The sequence below is a fragment of the Aulonocara stuartgranti genome (genome assembly GCF_965226115.1).
Source record: "Aulonocara stuartgranti genome assembly, chromosome: 4".
NCBI classification, from domain to species: domain Eukaryota; kingdom Metazoa; phylum Chordata; class Actinopteri; order Cichliformes; family Cichlidae; genus Aulonocara; species Aulonocara stuartgranti.
This window is the reverse complement of record NC_138942.1, coordinates 27,951,436-27,972,293: the sequence shown is the minus strand read 5'-3', so window position 1 is coordinate 27,972,293 and position 20,858 is coordinate 27,951,436. Positions and strand designations below refer to the sequence as shown.

At 40.2% G+C, this 20,858-nt stretch overlaps 2 protein-coding genes across 3 annotated transcripts in view; one reads left to right on the top strand and one right to left on the bottom strand.

Annotated features, from left to right (window-relative positions):
- The window catches only part of engl (endoglin, like), a 28,550-nt gene extending 23,148 nt beyond the window's left edge, over positions 1 to 5,402 (top strand). For both annotated transcript variants that reach the window (XM_082531943.1, XM_082531942.1), the window contains 2 exons: positions 2,674 to 2,781; positions 3,732 to 5,402. In XM_082531943.1, coding sequence (XP_082388069.1) covers positions 2,674 to 2,780 — 107 coding nt within the window. In that variant the 3' untranslated portion in view covers position 2,781; positions 3,732 to 5,402. The remainder of the gene's footprint in view (positions 1 to 2,673; positions 2,782 to 3,731) is intronic.
- Positions 5,403 to 7,474: 2,072 nt separating this feature from the next.
- On the bottom strand, positions 7,475 to 13,516 carry LOC309705947 (uncharacterized protein). Its single transcript, XM_082532032.1, has 7 exons — positions 13,450 to 13,516; positions 11,170 to 11,248; positions 10,091 to 10,367; positions 9,675 to 9,844; positions 8,158 to 8,301; positions 7,895 to 8,060; positions 7,475 to 7,789 (listed from the first exon to the last, which is right to left on the bottom strand). Exons 3-7 carry the CDS (start codon positions 10,347 to 10,349, stop codon positions 7,593 to 7,595), a joined length of 936 nt encoding a protein of 311 aa, XP_082388158.1. The 5' UTR covers positions 10,350 to 10,367; positions 11,170 to 11,248; positions 13,450 to 13,516; the 3' UTR covers positions 7,475 to 7,592.
- Positions 13,517 to 20,858: the final 7,342 nt, after the last annotated feature.

Below are 20,858 nucleotides of genomic sequence, written 5' to 3'. Positions count from 1 at the left end.
ACTTTGTGATCTTTTGAAATTGTGATGCCCAAATATTTTACCTCCTTCTTCACCTTTATATCGTACAGTAATTGTGAATTACACTCCTTTAATGCCAATAATTCACATTTATTTAAATTTAACTTTAAGCCTGAAGCTTTTGAGAATGTAGTGATTATTTGTTTTACCAGGGGAATCTGATGTTCATTTTTTAAGAAAAGAGTAGTGTCATCCGCAAGTTGACTAATTATTAAAGAATTGTCCATAATCTCAATTCCGGCAACGCTGCTGTTTTTAATTAGAATTGCGAGCATCTCCACAACCATTATGAACAACAACGGAGAGCTTCCACACCCTTGCCTAATTCCTCTTTTGACGCTAAATCTTTTACCAGTGCCATAGCCTAATGACACAGAGCTATTTATATCATTATACAGTATATCTATTATCTTCCTAAATTTATCCCCAAATCCAAATCGAGTTAGTGTTTCTAAAATAAAAGGATGTTCTACTGAATCGAAAGCTTTATAAAAGTCCAAGAAAAGAATAAAACTGTCATCACTAATCAGATCATTGTAGTCCAGTAAGTCTAAAACCAATCTGATATTATTATGAATGTTCCTGTCTTTCAAAAACCCTGATTGTGTCTCACTAATTATACTTGAAACCCCTTGTTTGAGCCTTGTTGCAACTGAGCTAGAGAAAATTTTATAATCTGTATTTAATAAAGTTATGGGCCTTAAGTTATCCAATTGTCGTTTATCTTTGTTTGGTTTAGGAATTAATGTAATTAATCCTTGTTTCATGCTAGACATCAATTCTCCCTTTTCAATACTGGCCAGTATAGCTTTGAATAAAATTTCCCGTAAGTCTTCCCAAAAAAATTGGAAGAAATTAACTGTAAGCCCATCTGGACCAGGGGATTTATTAAGTGCCATTTTCTTAACAGATGCATCTAACTCTTCAATTCTGAAGTCAGATTCACATAATTCCTTAAATGATTCATCAATTTTAGGGATCAGATTATCTATTTGATCAAAAAAGACATCACAATCTGCTTGGGAGAACTGTGAGGAGTATAAATTGGAATAGAATGTATAAGTTTCATTCTCCAAAATTTTAGGGTCGTCACATTCAATGCCATCAATTAACAGAGAAGATATAAAATTTCTTTTCTGTCTGCTCTTTTCTAAATTAAAAAAATATGAAGAATTTCTTTCCCCCTCCTCAATCCACTTGGCCCGTGAACGCACAAAAGCTCCTTCTGCTCTATTTAGGTAGAGCTGATCTAATTTAGTTTGCAACTCCATAAGTTTACTCCTTTCTTGGGTATTTAGATCATCTTTACTACAGCAATAAGTAATTTCTTGGAATAATTTACATTCATATTCTCTTTGCTTTTGACTTATGTTTTTACTGAATTGAATACTAAATTCTCTAATTTTGAATTTAATGAATTCCCATTTATTGATATATCCTACAATTAGATGATCAGCCATAATATCTTTTATAATTTTTTTGACTATGTTGCAGTAGTCTTCATTTTGTAAAAGTTTGGCATTGAACTTCCAATAAGTTCTTTTATTTGATTGTCTAATTTCCGATTCTAAGCACAGTTCAATAAAGCAATGATCAGATAGAGGTGCATTTGACATTGCAACTTTTACAGTGTGGCTAAGAATGATGTCACTTCCTAGCCAATAGTCTATTCTAGATTTACAAGCTCCATTTGGTTTAAACCAGGAAATCAATCAAATATATTGAATGTCGCAATGTTGGCAAAGAGAGGAAGTGACGTAAGATTTGCGCATGCGGGGTACCGATCGGGTTTCCGGTACGGATCGGGTAGTGACATAGCTTGCTGCGAGACCTCACACCGAGCACATCTACTGCGGGTGGGTTGCCTGTTATGCAACATCCCCCAAAAACATGAAGAATAGAGTCCTGGCCCCTAGCCCTGCCAGTGTAGCAGAAATGATGACGGATGATGATGGCAGCAGCAGCCGTTCTTCTCTGCGTGAGTAGCTTAATGTTGTTCGTGTGTAATTTACGTTGAGTAGGCTAACCACGTTATTACATTAATGCATGTAAGGTGAACTAGCAAACATCATCATAGCTACATGCGGCTGTCTTCTTGTTTGATGGCAGATACTCCCTTCACCCTGGCCAAAAAGGCTAAAATGACCAAAGAAAAAGTGGAAAACAGTTAAACATGAGAGGTTTTTGGACAAAGTTTGTGTTTTTTCCATTGTTTAAGCACTGCTTCCAGCCAAGAGTGATACCATATATGCCCCATAGCTGCAGAAAAGGCTAACATTGTTATCTTTTTACAAAAACCAGCTGAACATGAGAGGTTTTTGGACCAATTTTGTGTTCTCCATTCTTTAAGCACAGGTTTGAGCACCGTTTGAGCACCGGCACCGTTTCAAAAGTACCGATTTGGCACCGGTATCGGATAAAACCTAAACGATACCCATCCCTACATATTTCACATTTTCAGTTTGAAGGCACAGAAATTAAAGCATATCAATCTGTGGATGTATTCACGCTGCTAGAAACTTCCAAATTATCATAACTTAAATTTCATCGTGTGCTTTGAACAGAGAGCAGTTTTAGCAGTAAACCCAAATTCATTTCAAAGATGGAAAACAGGATACACCTTATTATCTGCATATTTTCTGTATTATTCCACAGCGGAGCGGCCAGCATCTTATAGAGATCATCTAACAGACCAGACTCGTGGAGAACAAAACATCTGGAACCCGCCTTCAGTGTCTGATCAGTCCTCGAGCTCAGTGTGAGGTAAGAGCTGATGGTGAAGGTAACTCAAAGGGGAATTAAATGTGTTACACTGTGTCAAGCACACATTTTATTACTGTTACATTTTGTGAACATATTCTGATTTCACTATCAGTGCGACTTTCTAGTTTGAGGGGGGATTATAAAACTTGGTCATCACTATGAGGTTCACAGGGTGCCTTTTGGGGGAACATGTCATGTGGAGGAGTATACTCTGAACAGGTTGCCAGGGAGGGTTAACACAGAGAGACACTGATCCATATTTACAGCCAATCTAGAATCAACAGTTAACCTACATTGCTGTGCTGAGGATTTGGGTCAGCCTTAATTTCTTTTATTGTGCAGCAATTTAATGAAACGCTTGCATGCATGGAGATGCTGTATTTAAGGAAAATTCCATCAATTTTGACAATATCCTCCACACATCTGGCTTAAATGCACCTCCAGCCACGACAGAGCCTCCGCCGTGTTTTACAGATGGCTGTGGCTGCGTTCGACTTGTCCAGTTTCCTCAATTTTTTTGAGGACACACTGCAAACCATACTGAGAAATCCCAAGTATTTGTCTGATACCTTTTTGGGAATGAGCTTGTTAGTGCAAAAATACAATTTCATGGATATACTTCACCACTTTAATAAGACCACTTGTTATTTTAGGGTGATGACTGAACCACCATTAAAGTGAAAGCGACAGTGGCATTTGGTAGCTTATAAACTCTAACTATGTTTCACTTAAAGAAGTGTGGATCTACCGCCGTGCCGTTGAACTGTACGTCTTACTCCAGCTGGGCTGCAAAGACCTAATGTCAAAGCTGTGCATTTAAAATAAACTGTTGTGGTTAGAAGCGCCGTCGTTTCCAGAAAATATATCAGCATTATGTCGAGCACCTGCAGATTTCAACTTTGATATGCCCGATAGGTCTGAACAGTGTTATTCTTTTATCTCTTTCTCAGGATTTCCTCCTGCAAATCTGAGAACGGAGAACTGGGACAGAGGTTTCAACAACTTCTGTGTGTGCAGCTGCCTTGTCTCTCTCTTTGTGTGTGTGTGTGCGTGCATGTGTGGGCATTTCTCCTCACGAGTACGGCTCGTTGCCGTGCATCCGAAATGTAAGAGACTGATACTGTATATGCTAAAGTGAATACAGCGCCGCTTATTCATCGCAGCGAAGAGTCAAGAGTTTTGACTCAAAGTGAAAAGGAGCTTCTTTGTCTTGTGTGGTGTTGTCAACCATTCGATGCAGAGTCATTTCAAAAGCAGCAGCGAATCATCACATGTGGAGGCACATATATGAATCTGACAGAACCTAAACATGGTCGAGCGAGTCACTCTGAAACCACGTTATTTTTTTTGCCCGTACAGAGCGAACGCGAGGTCAAAGATGAGGTCACAGTGTGCCTGTCTGAACAGTCAGCTTTTTACACTTGTTTTCACTATTTATGTTGTGAATCAGCTGGATGTTAAAACTGCGTTTATCTGTGTGCGAAATCTTTTGTGTATGTGGGAAACATAAAACGTATTAAAGCTAAAATCTGTCTCAATCTTTCTGTCTCGTGTCTCAAAAAAATGTAACCATCTCAACAGCATAACCATAACGTCAAAGTCATAGACAAAACATGCTTAGTAAAGCTTAAGGGAAACATGCCGTGGCTGATTGTTATCTTTGGGTTTGAAGTAACAAAAGTAACACCTTTCACACAATTGTGCTGATTTATTTTGAAAGGTGCAGTAACCTTAATTTTGTCTTTGAAAACTGAGAAGTGCTGCTGGGCTGTTTCGCAGCTCAACCGGAGACGGAGCCATTGATGTTTACATCCTGCAGTCATCAAAGAGATGTAGACAGCATCTGGGTGTGAAATGTATCTCTGTGCCTTGCTCAGGGGTTCAGACTGTGGCAGTTACCGTGCAAAAAAGACCAGACTTGTTTCTCCATTTTGGATGTTTCAGTTCAAGAAATGATCGATTTGTTGTGTTCTGTGTTTTGGACCTTTTGAATCTTGTTAAATGTATTTTGTGATTTTATTAAGTTGGTTTTCTTGTTTAGTTCTTGTGACTAGAAATGGTAGAGTTTGGTCATTTCCCTGCTATATTATTCGAGGTCTTTAGGGTTACTTTAGGGTTATGGGTTTATGTTCCCGCTCCCATGATCTGGTGTCTGTGGTTTGTTGCTTGGTGTCCCCTCCCGTCTGTCATGTCTCTCGCCCTGTCTCTCACAGCCTGACTCTGTGCTCTCCACGTTCTTCTCCCTGTGTTTCATCCTTTGTCTCCCCCAGTCTGTCGTGTGTTTCCATGTTTTTTATCCCCTTGGTGGGCGTGCTACTTCCTGTTTTGGCAGTCCCTCGTCTCATGTTTGTGTTCAGTTTGGTTTCCTCTGTCTTGTTATTCCTAATTTGTCCCTCCTGTGTTCCCACGTGCCGCCGCTTTCCCTAATCACCCTCACTGTGTCAGTTCCTCTTTGTCCCTCGCCGGGACGTCAGTTCACCTCCCTCCATGTTTCAGGTTCCATGTTCTGTGTTCCTAGTGTTTACTTTTGCCCAGTTTAGTTAGTCTGAGTCTCCTTTTGCCTTTTGTTTTGTATTCTTGTTTGGTTTTTCACCCATCCTAAATAAACATCTCACTGTTAAGTCCCATCCGTCCTGTCCTCTCTCCAACACCATCTGCACACGCAGAGGATGACACTATCAAGCAGCAGGGGAAAATGGAACGCAGTAACTTAACAGTATTGCACTTATTGGAAAAAGTCTAATTGGTAACACTTTATAATACAGTCAGTAAATTAAGGGTGGATTTTCCCTTTCATTAAATGGAATCTTGATGTATTTTATTTGAAATTATAATAATTCAGTGTATTAACCTACTGATTCTTAAAGGTAGGCACACTAGAATAAGGGGGTAACAAGTCAGGTTTTTACAGGAAACAAAGCAATAATGATACTGTAACTCATTTAAAGTGGACCAAATTCTTGGAACTTTACAGCGAAGGAGACAGAAATGACATCGAAGTAGTTTTAAGCACTGTGTAATATCTTGATCATTTTCTTGAAAAGTATCTTCCATTGTACGCTTTCCTTTTTGGGACACAGGCTGAATTAGGGGGCGGTTTAACTTTGCCTAATTTTCCAGTGTTTGACAGGAAAGCAAACACTCATTTTCAAAGTTATGTTTAAACAGTCATAGTGAAAAAAGTTAGACTTGGCTCTTGGTTTTATCGTTACAGGATCATATAAGCCTGCAAATTTCAACTGTATTTTTGGTAAGTTGGAAAGGCAGATCAGTCCTTGTCACATTTATAGTGGTAAAATAAAAGGACAGTTGAATAATTAATAATTAATAATAATTAATCCATCATCCACATCAACATAATGAATATGAAATAAAGATGTAAAGAACATAATAACTCCATAATATGGCCCAAGCCTTGAAAAGGACAGCATATTTTAAGATTGGAAAATATTGCTTATTTTTCCCAAAATTACCATGAAATTGCTCACTATCCAGAATTCATTCACAATATTTACATCTGCTTAAACTTACTTAAATTTACTTACAGTATAATAAACTTTTTACCGCCTTATACCAGTGTCACTGCCTTTAAGCTTTTGTAGCTAAATATAATTAGATTGTAGTTTTAAATAAAATACACTGAAATTACATTTAATTACAGGGGACTTAAGCTCTCAGTCTACTTTGATATTTATTATTGTCCGATTTGATACATTTAAAAAAATAATACGTGATTAACGGAAGACTGACATGGACAGGAGCTGTGTAGGGACAGACTCCGAGCTTAAAGACTCAGCAGCTCTCGTTTCATGTGATAAAGAAAATGGTTTTAATGATGGAAGCCTCCTTTCATGTCTTATGGTCATAGTTTAAAGCACAACATCACAGGAAAGCAGCTGCATAGAAACATTGACATTTTGATATGAAAACGCACATTTGCAATTCAGCCCAGCAGCCTGTGTTACAAATATGTGTCTCATATTTGTAACTAAACTGCTGAACCTGCTGACATCTGGGTGGGATGTGATCATTCTTAAACTTGAACTCTGGGTAGATCTTCAGTACACTTTAATACACATGTGCTCACATAAGCACGGCCTGTCTTGGAGCTACCTGCTAAGATAGATGGCTGGTTGGTGTAGAAAGAAAACAGTTCCTGTGTGATTTTTGTTGGTTTTTCTTCTCAATTAGCCATTGCTGCTGCTTTAAACTGCAAGACACCAATTACTTCAATTAGCTTAAAGATAAGGCACACAACTCTGCGGCTGATATACCAAAACAGGAAGGATGTCTTTTGTTCTTTTTTAAGCGACTGACCACTTTAATGTAACAATATTGCAACTTTAAACACTTTTACCAAATGTGCTGTTGAAATGGTAACAAAGTGTTTTTATTTTATTTTTATAAAGCAAATTCAAACTAGACTTCATGTGCATGCAGTAGTCAAGGGGAATCCTGTGAGTGATCACTGTGAGTCATCTGTGTCATGACCCAGCAGCAGGACATTAAGCATGCTCTTCAGTCAGTAATGGGACAATCACGCACAGGCGCACGTATATTGCAATGGAAATAACATCTCATTACCTTCGGAACACGTTTGCTTTGCAAAAAATCTTTAGAAAATAACCTTATCATCATTTGTGAATGACTTTTGGGAGTTTTAATCAAAGATGTCCCTGTAGAGTTCTTCAAGCTAACCAGTCTGCCTTTATTCCCTTCTAAGCATGTTATTACTAAAAGCATATTTTTCAGACTTTTACATTTACAACAGATGTCACCCTGCCCACTTTTACTTTCTTTGCTTCATGGGCTCAGGTTTGAGTGTACATGTCCCCGTAACCACACTGCGTCTCTTGGTGGCGCTGTAGATCAACCCTGCGCTGGAAGCTGAGCTGACAACGGGGGCAGCTGAACGGCCGATAGCTGCTGTGCTTTCGGCTGTGGGTGATGAGGTTGGAGCTTTGGCTGAATCCTTTACCGCACACCTTACACACATGCGGTTTCTCACCTGAGCAGATGAGGGAAAAAAAGGGGGCAGGAGAACTTTTTTTTTTTTTTTCAGAGCTGGAGCATTTAAGAGCAAGGTTTAAATCAAACTGTTGCGTTCACCCACCTGTGTGTATGAAGGTGTGTTTCTTCATGTCTGACTTCTGGTGGAACCTTTTGCCACAGTACTGGCAGGGGTAGGGTCGAGTGTCTGAGTGGATGAGGAGGTGGGTTGACAAGGTGGACGAACGCTTGAACACCTTTCCGCACACCTTGCAGCCAAAACTACGCTCCTGCACATTTATACACACAAACACACAGCTATTAAGAACCATGTTGATTAGCTTGGTTCAGCTTATTATGAGTCTGAGTATTATCAGGCTACTGTACCTTAGCTCTACCATAGCTGCTGATTGTTCTGAAGCCAAAGGGCATGTGGGAGATGTCTGTGGCCGTGGGGGATGTTGCCAGTGGAGAAGAGAAAACATTACAAACCTGTAGACCACCTCCTGGTATTAAGACTTCTGAAAGGGACTGTAGGAGGCAGACAATGAAGAAGAATACTAGTGAGAAGCTATTTAAATAAGGGGAATTTAAACAGCTCATCAGTATGGAAAATTGCTTTGTATCAAAACGCCATTGCCTTGGAAATACGATTGCAACAAGTAATCAGTGTCTAATGTTAGTGTACTGTTGCATTTCATTTGTTCGATCCATAATAAAACAACGAGAGGCACTTGTAAGCAGATTTTGGCACCGAGGGCAGAGCTGGGCTGGCTGCTTCCTTCTCGTCTCCAGTCGTTGGGTTATAACTTATCTCATCTATCTCATTTCCCAAAATGTCAAAGCTTTCACAAAACATGATGAGCTACAGCTGTGCCAATTCTCCAGTGGTGCTCAAACAGTGTGCACAATCATTTAAAAGTGCAATTGTTTTTGTGAGTAACCAAAGTAAATGGCAATATTCCTTGCAGGCTGCATCTGACTGGCGCATGTAGGTTGATGCAATATTGCATGAACTGTTACTTTCAGCTTTCTAAGCATGCTCTGCAAACACTGCACTCACTCTTCGTTTGTTTCCAGACGGCGCCTGTTAAAGCACCTCGATTGTTTAAATTGAATTTCATCTTCAGCAAAACATTTGAATAAAGGTAATAAAAGGTCTTTTCTTAATATTTGGAGAACACGCGGCTTAGGCGTCAGCCAGCTTTGCATTAATTATCTATTATAATAAACCTTTTGTATTTGCGATGCTGCTAGAAATCACAATAAATAGTTAAAACTTGTGAACACATACCGCTGTTATAAGCAAATGTGTCATCTGTTCAATAATAAGATGTGCCAAAAATACATTTGTCATATTTAGAAATTATTATAAAGATCCTCAAATATTCCGTATCATTCTGTCCAGGAGGGCATTAGCAAATATTTCCAGCTCACACAAACAGGGTCAACAACAAAATCCTGTTTTGTTTTGTTTTTTAATCTTTTATGTCTTTTTATAGACTATTGAAATCAGTGTGAGCTCAAAAATCCAACATCAGCTCCAGTTAGGAAACAGGACAGCTGATTACAAATGATGTTCAATTTAAACAGCATAAACGTTTTTTAGACTGTCATCGATGCTGATTCAAAAAGCAGAGAGATTTTTCTGGATATGAGCTTCCAACTTAGCATACAGCTTATGATCGTATACGAACGCGTGCATTCTAAATGCAAACAAAACCTTCTTATCAATAAAGTTTTAGAGAGATCAGGACTCATTTCAAATTCCTCCTCATGAGAACGCACAGACAGATGAAGCGGTTCAGAGTATTCTCTCCACTTGTGATTTCTTTTTCTCTGTGACACTGATAAGAACATCAACAGCAAAGACTAATAATTCTCACAACCCACAGGCCTCCTACCTTCTCGCACAGCGGGCAATCACTGACGGGGGATTTGAGGTCAGTGTGCGATGTGTGGTTGACTAACATGAAGACCAGTCTCTCCAGCTCTCGCTCTCTCTCAGATGCTTGGTGTCTGTCTGCCAACCACGGCGAGACCAGCAGAGGAGCGTTTATTTTCTCCAAGGGGGCTTTTTTTTAAGAATGAGAATACAAATGTCATTAGTTCATTGATGTGTGAATCATTCTGAACCATTTTTGCATTTCTTTTTGTGGCTTTGAGTACAAGAAAAACAAAGAACTTTGGTGTAACCGGAATCCGTTTGGTATTGTTTTAAATAACAAGCCACATTGACACACATTGCGTATTTACTGTGGTAGTATTTCAAGCTCAGGTATACACAGACATACACAAACAATGCTAGAAATATTCATACCTGAAGGCCAACGGTCCTGCGTGGGGTCACTGTGAGATCGGACCGCCACCCGACTCCACGGCAAGTAGGCTTCGGCCGCAAAATCTTTGACCCCATAGATGGGGGACGAAGGCTGCGCAGCATCTTCAGGACGTCTGCCGTCCTTTCCAGCCACTGGCACCTCAGCATCTCTCTGGGATAGGCACTGCTGTCTAAAGGCATCCTTAGACGGGCTGAGGAGGTGAGTCCTTTTACTCTTGACGAGGAACGATCTTGGCATGGCAGAGTGTCGACTGAACTGATGGGAGGCAAAAAAAAATCATGTATCAGAAAGCTGCAGGAGTCTGATAAGCCAACTCTTTCATGTCACTTTTAGAGCCTCGTGCACTTAGATGTCGTGCACCTGTACGTGTTCAGTTACAATGCCAAAGCTTGAGGTTTCCTTAAGAAATACAGCCTGCCACCTGCACAAAGCCCTCAGTGAGGATAACCCTGTTGTGGTGTCATACATCTTCTAAACTGACACTTCTGCTACTTTTTATACTTTTATTTGAAGTGCAAACAATATATTTAGATGTTCTCTCTCTTTTTTTATGAACAATAACAGCAGCGGCGCCATTAAGGATTTTGACCTCGCATGTTGACTCGCACATTTTCAAAATGAAACAAGTGCGTGCACAAAACAACTGATTCATATTGTGACCGACCTTTTTTGTTTTAGTCACCACATAAGGGGCGAATATTTGTAGCTCTGAAATTTAGCATTATAAAATTTCATTTATTTAACAAGGAAGAGAAGATCCTGAAAATGAAAACAGAAAAGACAACTAGGCGAGGCAACAGCATGGATGTAAAACTAGTTTATTTAAACTTGCTAAAAAATGTTGCCTCTAAATCTTCCGCTAGCTTTAGCCTGAGTGACAGTAGGTAACAATATTTTAACCTCGCTATGTACTGAAATAATATCCTGCACAAATGTCACAGTGCACCAGATGATTACTTTTGTCATGTTTTAGGTGCAAATAGAAATGTGGAAAAATATAGCTGAGATTAACTATGACACAGTAACAAGTGGATACCAGATAAATTGCTCTTCTTACCTCTGTATTGCGCAGCTGAAGTGTTTCTTGTGTCCTTGTAGCTGACAACGTCCTCTTTTCACTTTCTCACACCCATCGACTGATGACATGACACAAGGAGATTTGATTTGATTTTGAAAGGCTGCTGAACATTGTTTGACTGGAGGCACGAGGTGGCAAAATGCCCTGACCCGTTCGCATCTATTAGTAAAAAATGAGTTATTTTCACTGTAAGCATCTTTTTAACAGCCAGTTTTATAGGAGTTTTTTGTTTTTGTTGTGTTTTTTTTTTTACCCCAATAAAATACAAACCTAAACAAAAATAAATAAATAAATAAAAATGTAAAATTATAAAAGAAAGGGTTGATCAGCTGGTGTCTTGGGGCTATCAGTTAAGTTGTCATGATGCCAAAGTCACGATGAAACCTTATTTAATGTGGGAGAAATTTGCTTGTGTCACTGCTGGATTTAATGACTATATATGTGGGCGTACTTGTAAATACACCAAGCATTCTCTGGAAAGTTTGAATATCTCATTGTTCTCATGTGAACATCTGAACCTTTACTTCTGAGACACTGAGGTAGCAGTTACACAGTAGACCTACCTGTCGTGTGTATGAGCGTGTGGGAGTGTTTTATGTGGTGTCCCCCTATCCCACACAGTTTTAGTTTATATTTTTATTTTTTATTCTTCCCTAAATTATACCTGAACCCATACAGCTAACATTTTCAGCCTTAAAAAACCTTCCATTACATGGTATAATCGTACACTTTATGTGTAATCATATTTTTTTTAAGTAAGCTACACTTTGTAAATGTTTAGAAGGAATTAATCATGTAAATAATTAATAAATTATGTTGTAAATAAAATAAAGGCAAAATAGCTGAGTCACTGTGTCGCTTATTCAACTTCCTTTTTCTTCTTCCAAAGACAAGACGCACCCCCGCCCATCTATACAGTTACCAGAATTAACTAAAATAACCAAAGTAATAAGTTTGAAAGAGGTACTAGAGGCAGTTTATTTTTAAAGCATTGCAAAGGTTAGTTGAAGTACAAGTGAAAAAAGGGTTTTCACATTGTTATCATGCACCAAATCTCTATCTATGTGTTTCGGTGCTTCATGAGACGATTCCTCCTTGTACGTCTTTAGACTCCTGAGGGTTCTCATCTACATCAGCTATGTCATCATGTTGCTTGGCAATCATCTGATCCATTTTTTTTTACCATTTAGACACTCCTACTGTTTTAGTTTCATATCCACAAAAGCTGAATTATGCAGGATATATTATGACACCATCTCGTTGCCTAGCATTCACCTAGCAACTGGCTAAAATGACTTGTTTTTATCATATAAATTGCATCTGCTGCCCCTGTTTTTTGTGTTTTTCTTTGTTACTTGTCTCAGTTTGCCAAACGCCTGAACAGGCCAAACTAAACTCCAGCATGGAAATGTACAAGTTCTTATAGTTTACAAATACCCCAACATTTGAACACACTTTACAAACATGTGACATTTTCGGTGTAAAAATGATCCCAAATTATATTAATTATGGTTCCCAGAACCAAATCTACAATCTACAAGAAAAGTAATAAATAAATATGCATATATATGGCAAAGGCAAAAACTAGTGCTTTTCACTGTACATCAAACACAGCCTACCTTCCTTGAACTGAAGGGGAAGTACTTTACCCTTTATGTACCCAGCACAGCATAATCTATGTCTGCTATTCTCTAAAACGCTTAAAGAAGACTGGAAAAAAAATAATCTACTTTATCTGTACTGATATCACAGAAATCAGTATCATAAACTAATCAGTTCTTCATTTATCTTGATCATAATAAAAATACCACGTCTGATAAAAACACCCTCCCAGGGAAGATCGGGCTTATTTCGAGTGACAGAAGAGAGAAAAACATTAACCAATCAAACTGAAGGCACAGACAGAAATAGATCAGAATTTCACAGCTCATTCTACAGCTTGCATGTGCGAATGCTAAGCAAAAGCGGAATCTCTTGAATCTTTGCCCAAATTTTAGCCCCAAAAATGTTCAAACCCCTTGACTGACAGCAGAAAAATTCTTAAATTGTACTACTTACAGGCTTCAAGATGTTACTATTCATAAAAAACACTTAGAATCAGCATATGTGCAGATGGCATGTAAGTTTAGTAGAAGCCACAGCACTTGATCAAATGCAGATTATAATTAGCCCAGATGTTAGCTTGCCCTGTTTGTACAGCTTTTAACAGCGTGCCCCCTGTGGGCATGACGAACTCTCGGCTGTTTCTCTGAAACTTACTTGGGAAAAGTACCACGCTTTTCATATCTCATAAACTCCACACGACCTCTCAATTTTACACTATTGCTTATCATTTTACAAGATGAATACCCTTGTTTGTCTGGAAATGTCAGCCACAAAGAGTAATTAAATGTACAAGATGAAAACATCTTCTATCATCTATCCTATCTACCTTTGTATCTAAGGTATGTTAGTCACTGCTTAAGAGTTCGACTGTCATTAACAACAAAGAAGACTTTGAAATTTCTTTGACTTTTTTGCCAAATTGTCAGCAAAATTGTCAGAATTCCCCAATGCAAGTTCTCACTGACACAACTGGAAAAAATGGCATTTCTGAACAGATATCTTCTGGAGCCTGAATCTGACCTCAGACTGAAATCAAATCAAAGGCACATGAACTGAAACCAACGCTTTTCTCCGTGTGGCTGTATTTTTTGCAAGCAACTCATCTGACTCCTGGTGTGAGCAACACAAACTGAAGCTGAGTTCCCCTTGATGTGCACAAAGACAGGCATGTCAGAGCACTGTGGTTGATGTGGTGGGGGGCTGGCAACCTTTTCCCAGGGGCTTTCAGGGAGAGCAGACGAGAGGAGTGCAGGGAGCCGAGACGGGCTGGTGGGTTCGGTGGGTTTTCAACTTCATTTGTTTTGGGGGGTTCAGGGGCTGCTCGTTCCCCCGATGGTGGCAGAAAACTGCCTTTCTAGGAACCTGAAACCTGAAGCAGAGCGAGGCAAGAAAAAACAATTGTAGGCAAAAGTTCATTTTCCTTTTGTTTTGATCCAGATGTTTACTCGCTGTGATAGTCTGGAGTATAGTACTTTATATTTTACTTGTCCTTTATTATAAGGTAAACATGACATAAGTACTACAGTACCTCAAGTGACTACACACACACACATACATATATAGTCTCATTACATGTGGTATAAAACTAGCATTATAGCATTTCACACAAAGAACATTATACCAACAGTCACGCCTGGTGCTGGTAGTGTGATGGCAGACTGGGGTTTCAGTATCTAGATGACTTTCTGTATTGATGGTACCATGAATTCTGTTCTTTACCCAGAATTTATATTTCTATGTGATTTTTTTTTATTTTCCCGTGTTTGTCTTTTAGTTAATCTATTCAGCGGTGTGTCCATTTTATACTTCCCTTGTGAGAAACTTCAAATTAACTCTTACTTACATTTCCTTGCTCCAGTTTCTATCCTTGCACTATCATACTCTCCCCTCTATCATCTGTATGGCACAAGTCGGGATACCAACTTTCACGTTTTGACAGAATACCTCAGGAGGTTCATTGTTGTCAACAATGGCGAAAAGCCTGGTGTCAGTAGATGCAAGCAGAAAGGCTGGTCCAGGATGCTTTGGTTGCAGAGGCTGGGGCTGCAGAGGGCAACAGGCAGCTCTGGAGGCTGGGGTTGAGGCTGTGGCCTGGTTGCCCTCACCCTCGCAGCTGGGACAGGTGTAGTGTGCTCAGTCTCTGGGTTTGCCAGCCCACATTCAGTCTCTCACTGGGACCTAGCAGCGAAACACTCTGTGGGCCCAGTGCTGACTGACACAGCTACAAAAACAATGTGCACCTAGCAGCTCTTGTCTTTAGTGTCTTCAGTCTTTGTGTTAATCAATCCAGGACGGAACCTCAGAGTGGACCTAGCATTGATTGCACTCAGAGCTAGCCACAGCCTGGTTGACTGACCCAGGTGGGAAGACCTTCGGTGCTTGACTTCTGCTGCAGTGTTCAGGCTTACCGAGGCGTTACCAGCGACCACATTTGCTCTTTGAGGATGGCAAAACAGATAAAGCAGGCTCAGAAAGGTGGCTAGCTATCACTGCAGCTGGTGGGTGGTTAGCTGGAAACATTAGACAGGGGACGAAATGATGGCAGGAAAACTGAAACTCAAGGGATTTAATTAATTACGGAAGATATTTAATAATGAACAGAATCTGAAAGTCGAAAAAGATAAAGACAGGGTCAAAAACCCAGGACCATCACACATTCATGCTCAAAAACTCTCTATTGTGCCTGAATTAAAGCACTTGTGCAAAGAAGAGTGGGCCAAATGTCAGTATGTGTTGCTGGAGGATGCAAGGTACAGACGCAGAGGCAGATGGAGGCTAACAAAAGGCGAGCCCGTTATTGAACTGATTGAAAACCAACATGAGACAAAACAGAAATCAAAACAGAACCCAAGTTTGAACCAATAAACTGACACAGGGCAAAGAGACACATCGGTACAAAGACCATGGGACAAAATGATGCTGGTGAACTGAACAGTACGCTCTGGCAAAGACGATACACAGGGGAGAGCGGGGCAGAGAGGAAACAGGTGGGAAACACAGCGAGAGCAAATCTGGAATAATGAGACGAGGGAAGCTAAACTCAACAAAACACACAAGGAAAACAGACCCCACACAGACCCCAAACACACACACACACACACACACACACACATTTGGATTCTGTGCTTATTTATATTTCCATACACACACGTTGGAGGTGTTTGCTCCGTTCTGTCACACTCCGACTGTCACTCTCTCAGTCTTAGTCCAACTACCCTCCTCCACACCCCAGCAGCTACTAAAACAAGGGAAAGAGGTCATTACACACGCACATACAGTATGTATGCGTGTGTGTGTGTGTGTGTGTGTGTGTGTGTGTGTGTGTGTGTGTGTGTGTGTGTGTGTGTGTGTGTTAGCCAGAACCATGAACTTGGATTGGATAAGTAGAAGAGAATGAATGGATAGATATTTAGCAGCATAGTTCTCAGAACTCTTTCAAAACAGATACTACTTTATGAAATGTTTTACACCAGCTATTTATTTTATGGGTCAGTTTTGTATAATTAGACACCACTGAAAACACTTGGATAGTGTCCTCTGTGACCTTAAAAGCCATTTAAGCGATATTTTTCTAAGATTTGTATTTCTGCTACATAGGGGAATAAATATTGTAATTAATTGGTCACATGGGTAAAAACAGTACCACAAAAGGGAGAACGCTGAACAGAAAGTTGCGTTTTGGGCGCTGATGTCATCCATTTGGTTTTATCACATGGTGGTTGCAAAGTCTCTGATAGTGATGATTTAAGTAAACACTTAGCAGTGAGATAAAATGCAAGAACAACAAGTGACAGATTATTCTTCAGCTTAATCTAGCATGCAGTTGAGCTCCATCTTTAATTATTATACATCAGGTTGACAGTGCACCAATAGTAAATCCATTATATCCTTCAAAGTTGCACCAGACCATGTGAGAAAAGTCAGCTGTGTGAGCAAACACACCTACATCAGGTTAGTCGAGCTTAAAAACTACAGCTTAAGATGGATCACTTTCCATAATATGTGATGTTCAGAGCCACTGAGCCAGACAGCACATCTCAGCGATGTTTCTGGATATTCTGCATATGCAGCAACTTAATTACGAAAAAAGTCTTTGTACTTTTTTATAACTGGCAAGAACAGAGTGGGTGTATCTAGCACATTTAATGACATCATTACTTCAAATGAATCGTTATCGACGATCAAAGGAAGAGAAGGTTCACGTTATCAGGCAGCCTCGAGGTCAGCCTACAGTCTCGCTGCTGTTTATCTGTGTAGCTGCTGTGGCTGGTGGCTTGCAGTGGTTTCAGTCAGGGGACTTGACGAATGAAGCGCTATGCCACTTTCTCACGGCCAACAGCTTCTCTTGTGTCTACAGTTTACCCCCACCCACCCGTTTTACACTCATTTCCTCGCAACTTTTTCAACTTTCTCTCACTCTGGTTGGCAAAAAAGCAAAGGTTATGGACAGTTCAGGAGTTTCTTTTTTAGCTGAGGGGAGGAAATCGTAAAAGTTTAACAGCTTTGTGAGAATTTGATGCCGATGTTGGTAATGTCCTGAGTGTGTGTCAAGTAAGCGCTTCGTCAAAGTACAAAGCGCTATATACAGTAACATAAAAGGGCCGCAGCAGTGGCAGGAAAAACACCAGATGTGCTTTACGATATGATGCACTTATGTTGTGTAACACTGTATCTATAGCCATGGGAACTGGTTGCTGTAGCTCTCAATATTATACTATATTACAGGGCCATGTACAAAAGCAAAGCCACAATACTTCCAACCAGGCCTGTGCCACCCACTGAACAGGAAGGAGGTATTTTGCTGAGGTATTTTCTTTCTGTGTTACCGCTTATCACATCCTCCTACTCTTTTCAATCAATTGCTGTCAGATTGAAAATGCCACAGATTCAATTTAAAACCAAATTTTCACATTTTTTTCATTTAACAAATTACTGAACCAGAAGAGTTTGTAGTCTTACCACCCAACGCAGCGCCACTAAACTAACTATAGCTGCCACTACTCTGTGTAAGGAGGACAAACAAATTATGGTAACTATGACAATATTGGAGACAGAAATTTTCTCAAATTTAGCAAGCAAATGGGCATCCCCACTCCTACACATTCATCCAACTGAGATTTGCGTGACTATGACAGAGCAGGGTTACAGAAAGGTAAGGGGGTGTGAGAACTCATCAATGACAAGGTACCCAAGACAGCTGCTGCCTACATCCCCAGAGAGACTCTAAATATATAACCACAAGCTCTAAAAGGAAATAGACCTGTGATTACAGGCATACCAAAAAATTTATTATCTGGGTTTTTCCAAGTCTTAAAGCTATCTATGTACAATCTTAGAGTATATTACACCGTCTCTATTTCTTTAACAAAAAACCAAATGCAAAAGCACTGCAAACCATGATTCAGCAGCTTGTAGAACCATCTTTAGCAGTAATACATTTTCTGTGTATCTTTATGAGTCCCATGAATCATTGTGGAGGAGTTTTGGCCTGCTGTTCTTTACAGGTTTGCGGGTATTTGTTTATGCACAGCTATCTTAATGTCCCTGACTTTGAATTGGCTGTTGCAACACACTGATGCTTTTCTTTTTCAGCCATTCTGTGGTAAATTTGCTCCTCTGCTTATTCTTGTTACATGACCCAATTTTAGCCAAGCTTTACCGAGCCAAGCATTTGACTCGAGAATACGTTGGTACACAGAGGAGTTCATGGTTTTCTCACTTACAGCAATGTGCCCAGGTTCATGTGGGCACCTTCTCCACTTTGGTTTCATCTGTCCAAAGAAGTCTTGTGGTTTGTTCAGATGCAGCTTTGCAAAGCTAAGCTGTACTGCTGTGTTCTTTTTAGAGAGAAGAGGCTTTCTCTCATACTTGCTCAGTCTTTTTCTAATCGTGGTGTCATGAACTTTAACATTTAAAATGCTGACTGAGGCCTGTAGACTCTGAGATGTAGCTCTTTTTTTCTTTTCTTTTTTTTGAGCCTTACATGCAGGCTGGATTGGTAAAATGACATACTGGTAATCTGGCTTAGACGTAGTTCAAACTAACTTTTTTTCTTTGTCGATATAATCATACAGGCTATGGGGCAGCTTTAATGGCCACTCCTCATGGTCCATTAAACTGGATTGATCCATGGATCCTGGAATGCCTGGAACTGTCCACAGTACCCTAAAAGCCTTCATCAGGAATTTGATGGGGATGTGGCGGACAACACTAGAGGCCAACTTCAAGCCAAAAGCACAAGTGACCATCGAGTGCTGGATTACCAAGGAGATGCTGTCCCTGCTGATGTTCTGCACAGGCCTGGACCCCACCAATGGATACCTGCTACAGAATGGAGCAAACATCAGTCACCTCCTCTACATGGATGACAACAAGCCGTATGCCAGGAGTGAATGAGACATCGATTCCCTGATCCATACCACTAGGATCTATAGCAATAACATTGGAATGTCATTCAAGGTGGGAAAGTGTAGTCGGATGGCAACAAAGAGAGGGAAGGTAGTCAGAACTGAGGAGATTGTACTAACAGAAGGCAGCACTGCAAACACTGAGGACAACAACACGTACCTAGGAAAGCTGCAAGTCCTGAGGAGTCAGCTGAATGGGAAGAACAAGACCTGGGCAATCACCACCTACACCCTGCCAGTCATCAGATAGCCCACTGGGATAATACGCTGACCAAAGGAGGAGACAGAAGCCACTGCTGAGTGGAAGGAAGGGCTAGTGAGTGTCAGAACCACTTTCCAGGACGAAACGGCAAACATCCATGAGTACATCAGGAAAATGGCCAAAACTGATCATGCCCTTAGTGAATACCTCAGGCAGCAGAAATTTGAGAAAGAAGAGGAGCTAGAGGAGGAATTGTCATGAAATGACAGGCCCCTGCACGACATGCATCGGCAGATAGAGGAAGTGGCTGATACTGAGAAATCCTGGACTGAACAGAGGCACTAATCCTGGCAGCACAGTAACAAGTTTAAAGCAGAAGCTCCAGCAAGGTTGGGGTCTACCACACCAGACAAGACAAGACCTCAGCCACACCCTGTGCAAAGATGCTCCAGAGACAGTCCAGCACATAACACCAGGGTGCAAGATGCTAGCAGGCAGAGCATACACCGAACGCCAAAACCAAGTTGCTAGTACAGTATACAGGAACTAGCATTGTTTTCATTACTGACACTGGATTGCCCAATGAACTCTCTCCTACCTTCCTTCTGCGAGAAAAAGAAACTAGAATTCCCCTTCAGCTACACCATCAGTGGTACCACGAACAAAAAGTAGTAAAATGAGTTCAATTATTCTTTGCAATGCATTTTTAAAGAGAAAATAATGTGATTAAATACTGTATTTCTCTCTTTTTTTGCATATACATCATTAGCATTGCTGTTTTGACCGATCATGGTGGGCAGCCTGGCTCAAAACGCCAGGGTTGGGGTGATTTTGCTGGGATCTGGCATCTGTCCTGAACGTAGAATGACGGACTTCAAATTGTTTACACCTCATATACCACCTTTCCTAGATTGATGGACAGCAACAGTTGCTTATTTAGGGTTACTGCTGATGTCTTTCCTCCTCGCTTTTGTGTTAACAAACACCTGAAAGCTCCAGACCAGCAAACAACCAAAGCGTCAGCTTTTATAGAGGTGCTCACACTTGGCGATGATCAGTTAATCAAGTGATTTGTAGCACCTGCCTGTTTCTTGCCCTCCTAATTCCTATTAAAGAATTAAGGGTGTGCTTATTTATTCACACGTGCGCCTACATTTTTTCTTAGTGTTTGTTAGATAAATAAACAAAGACACGGTATAATATGTCATGCTTTGTGGTTCATCAAAAGTTGTATTTATGTGATTTTAAGACTTGCTAAAGAGCTAAATTATTTTTATTACATCCTGATACATAAAGTTCAGATTGAACAGCGGGTGTACTTTCTTTGTGTCTATTTAAAAAGTCTTGAACATTTACAGAAAGGGCCTTGCTTCTGATCATAAGTCAGCTACTAATTCTAATAATTCCATCGGAGTTACAGAATATTTACCATAAACTCGCCATCATTGTGAAGG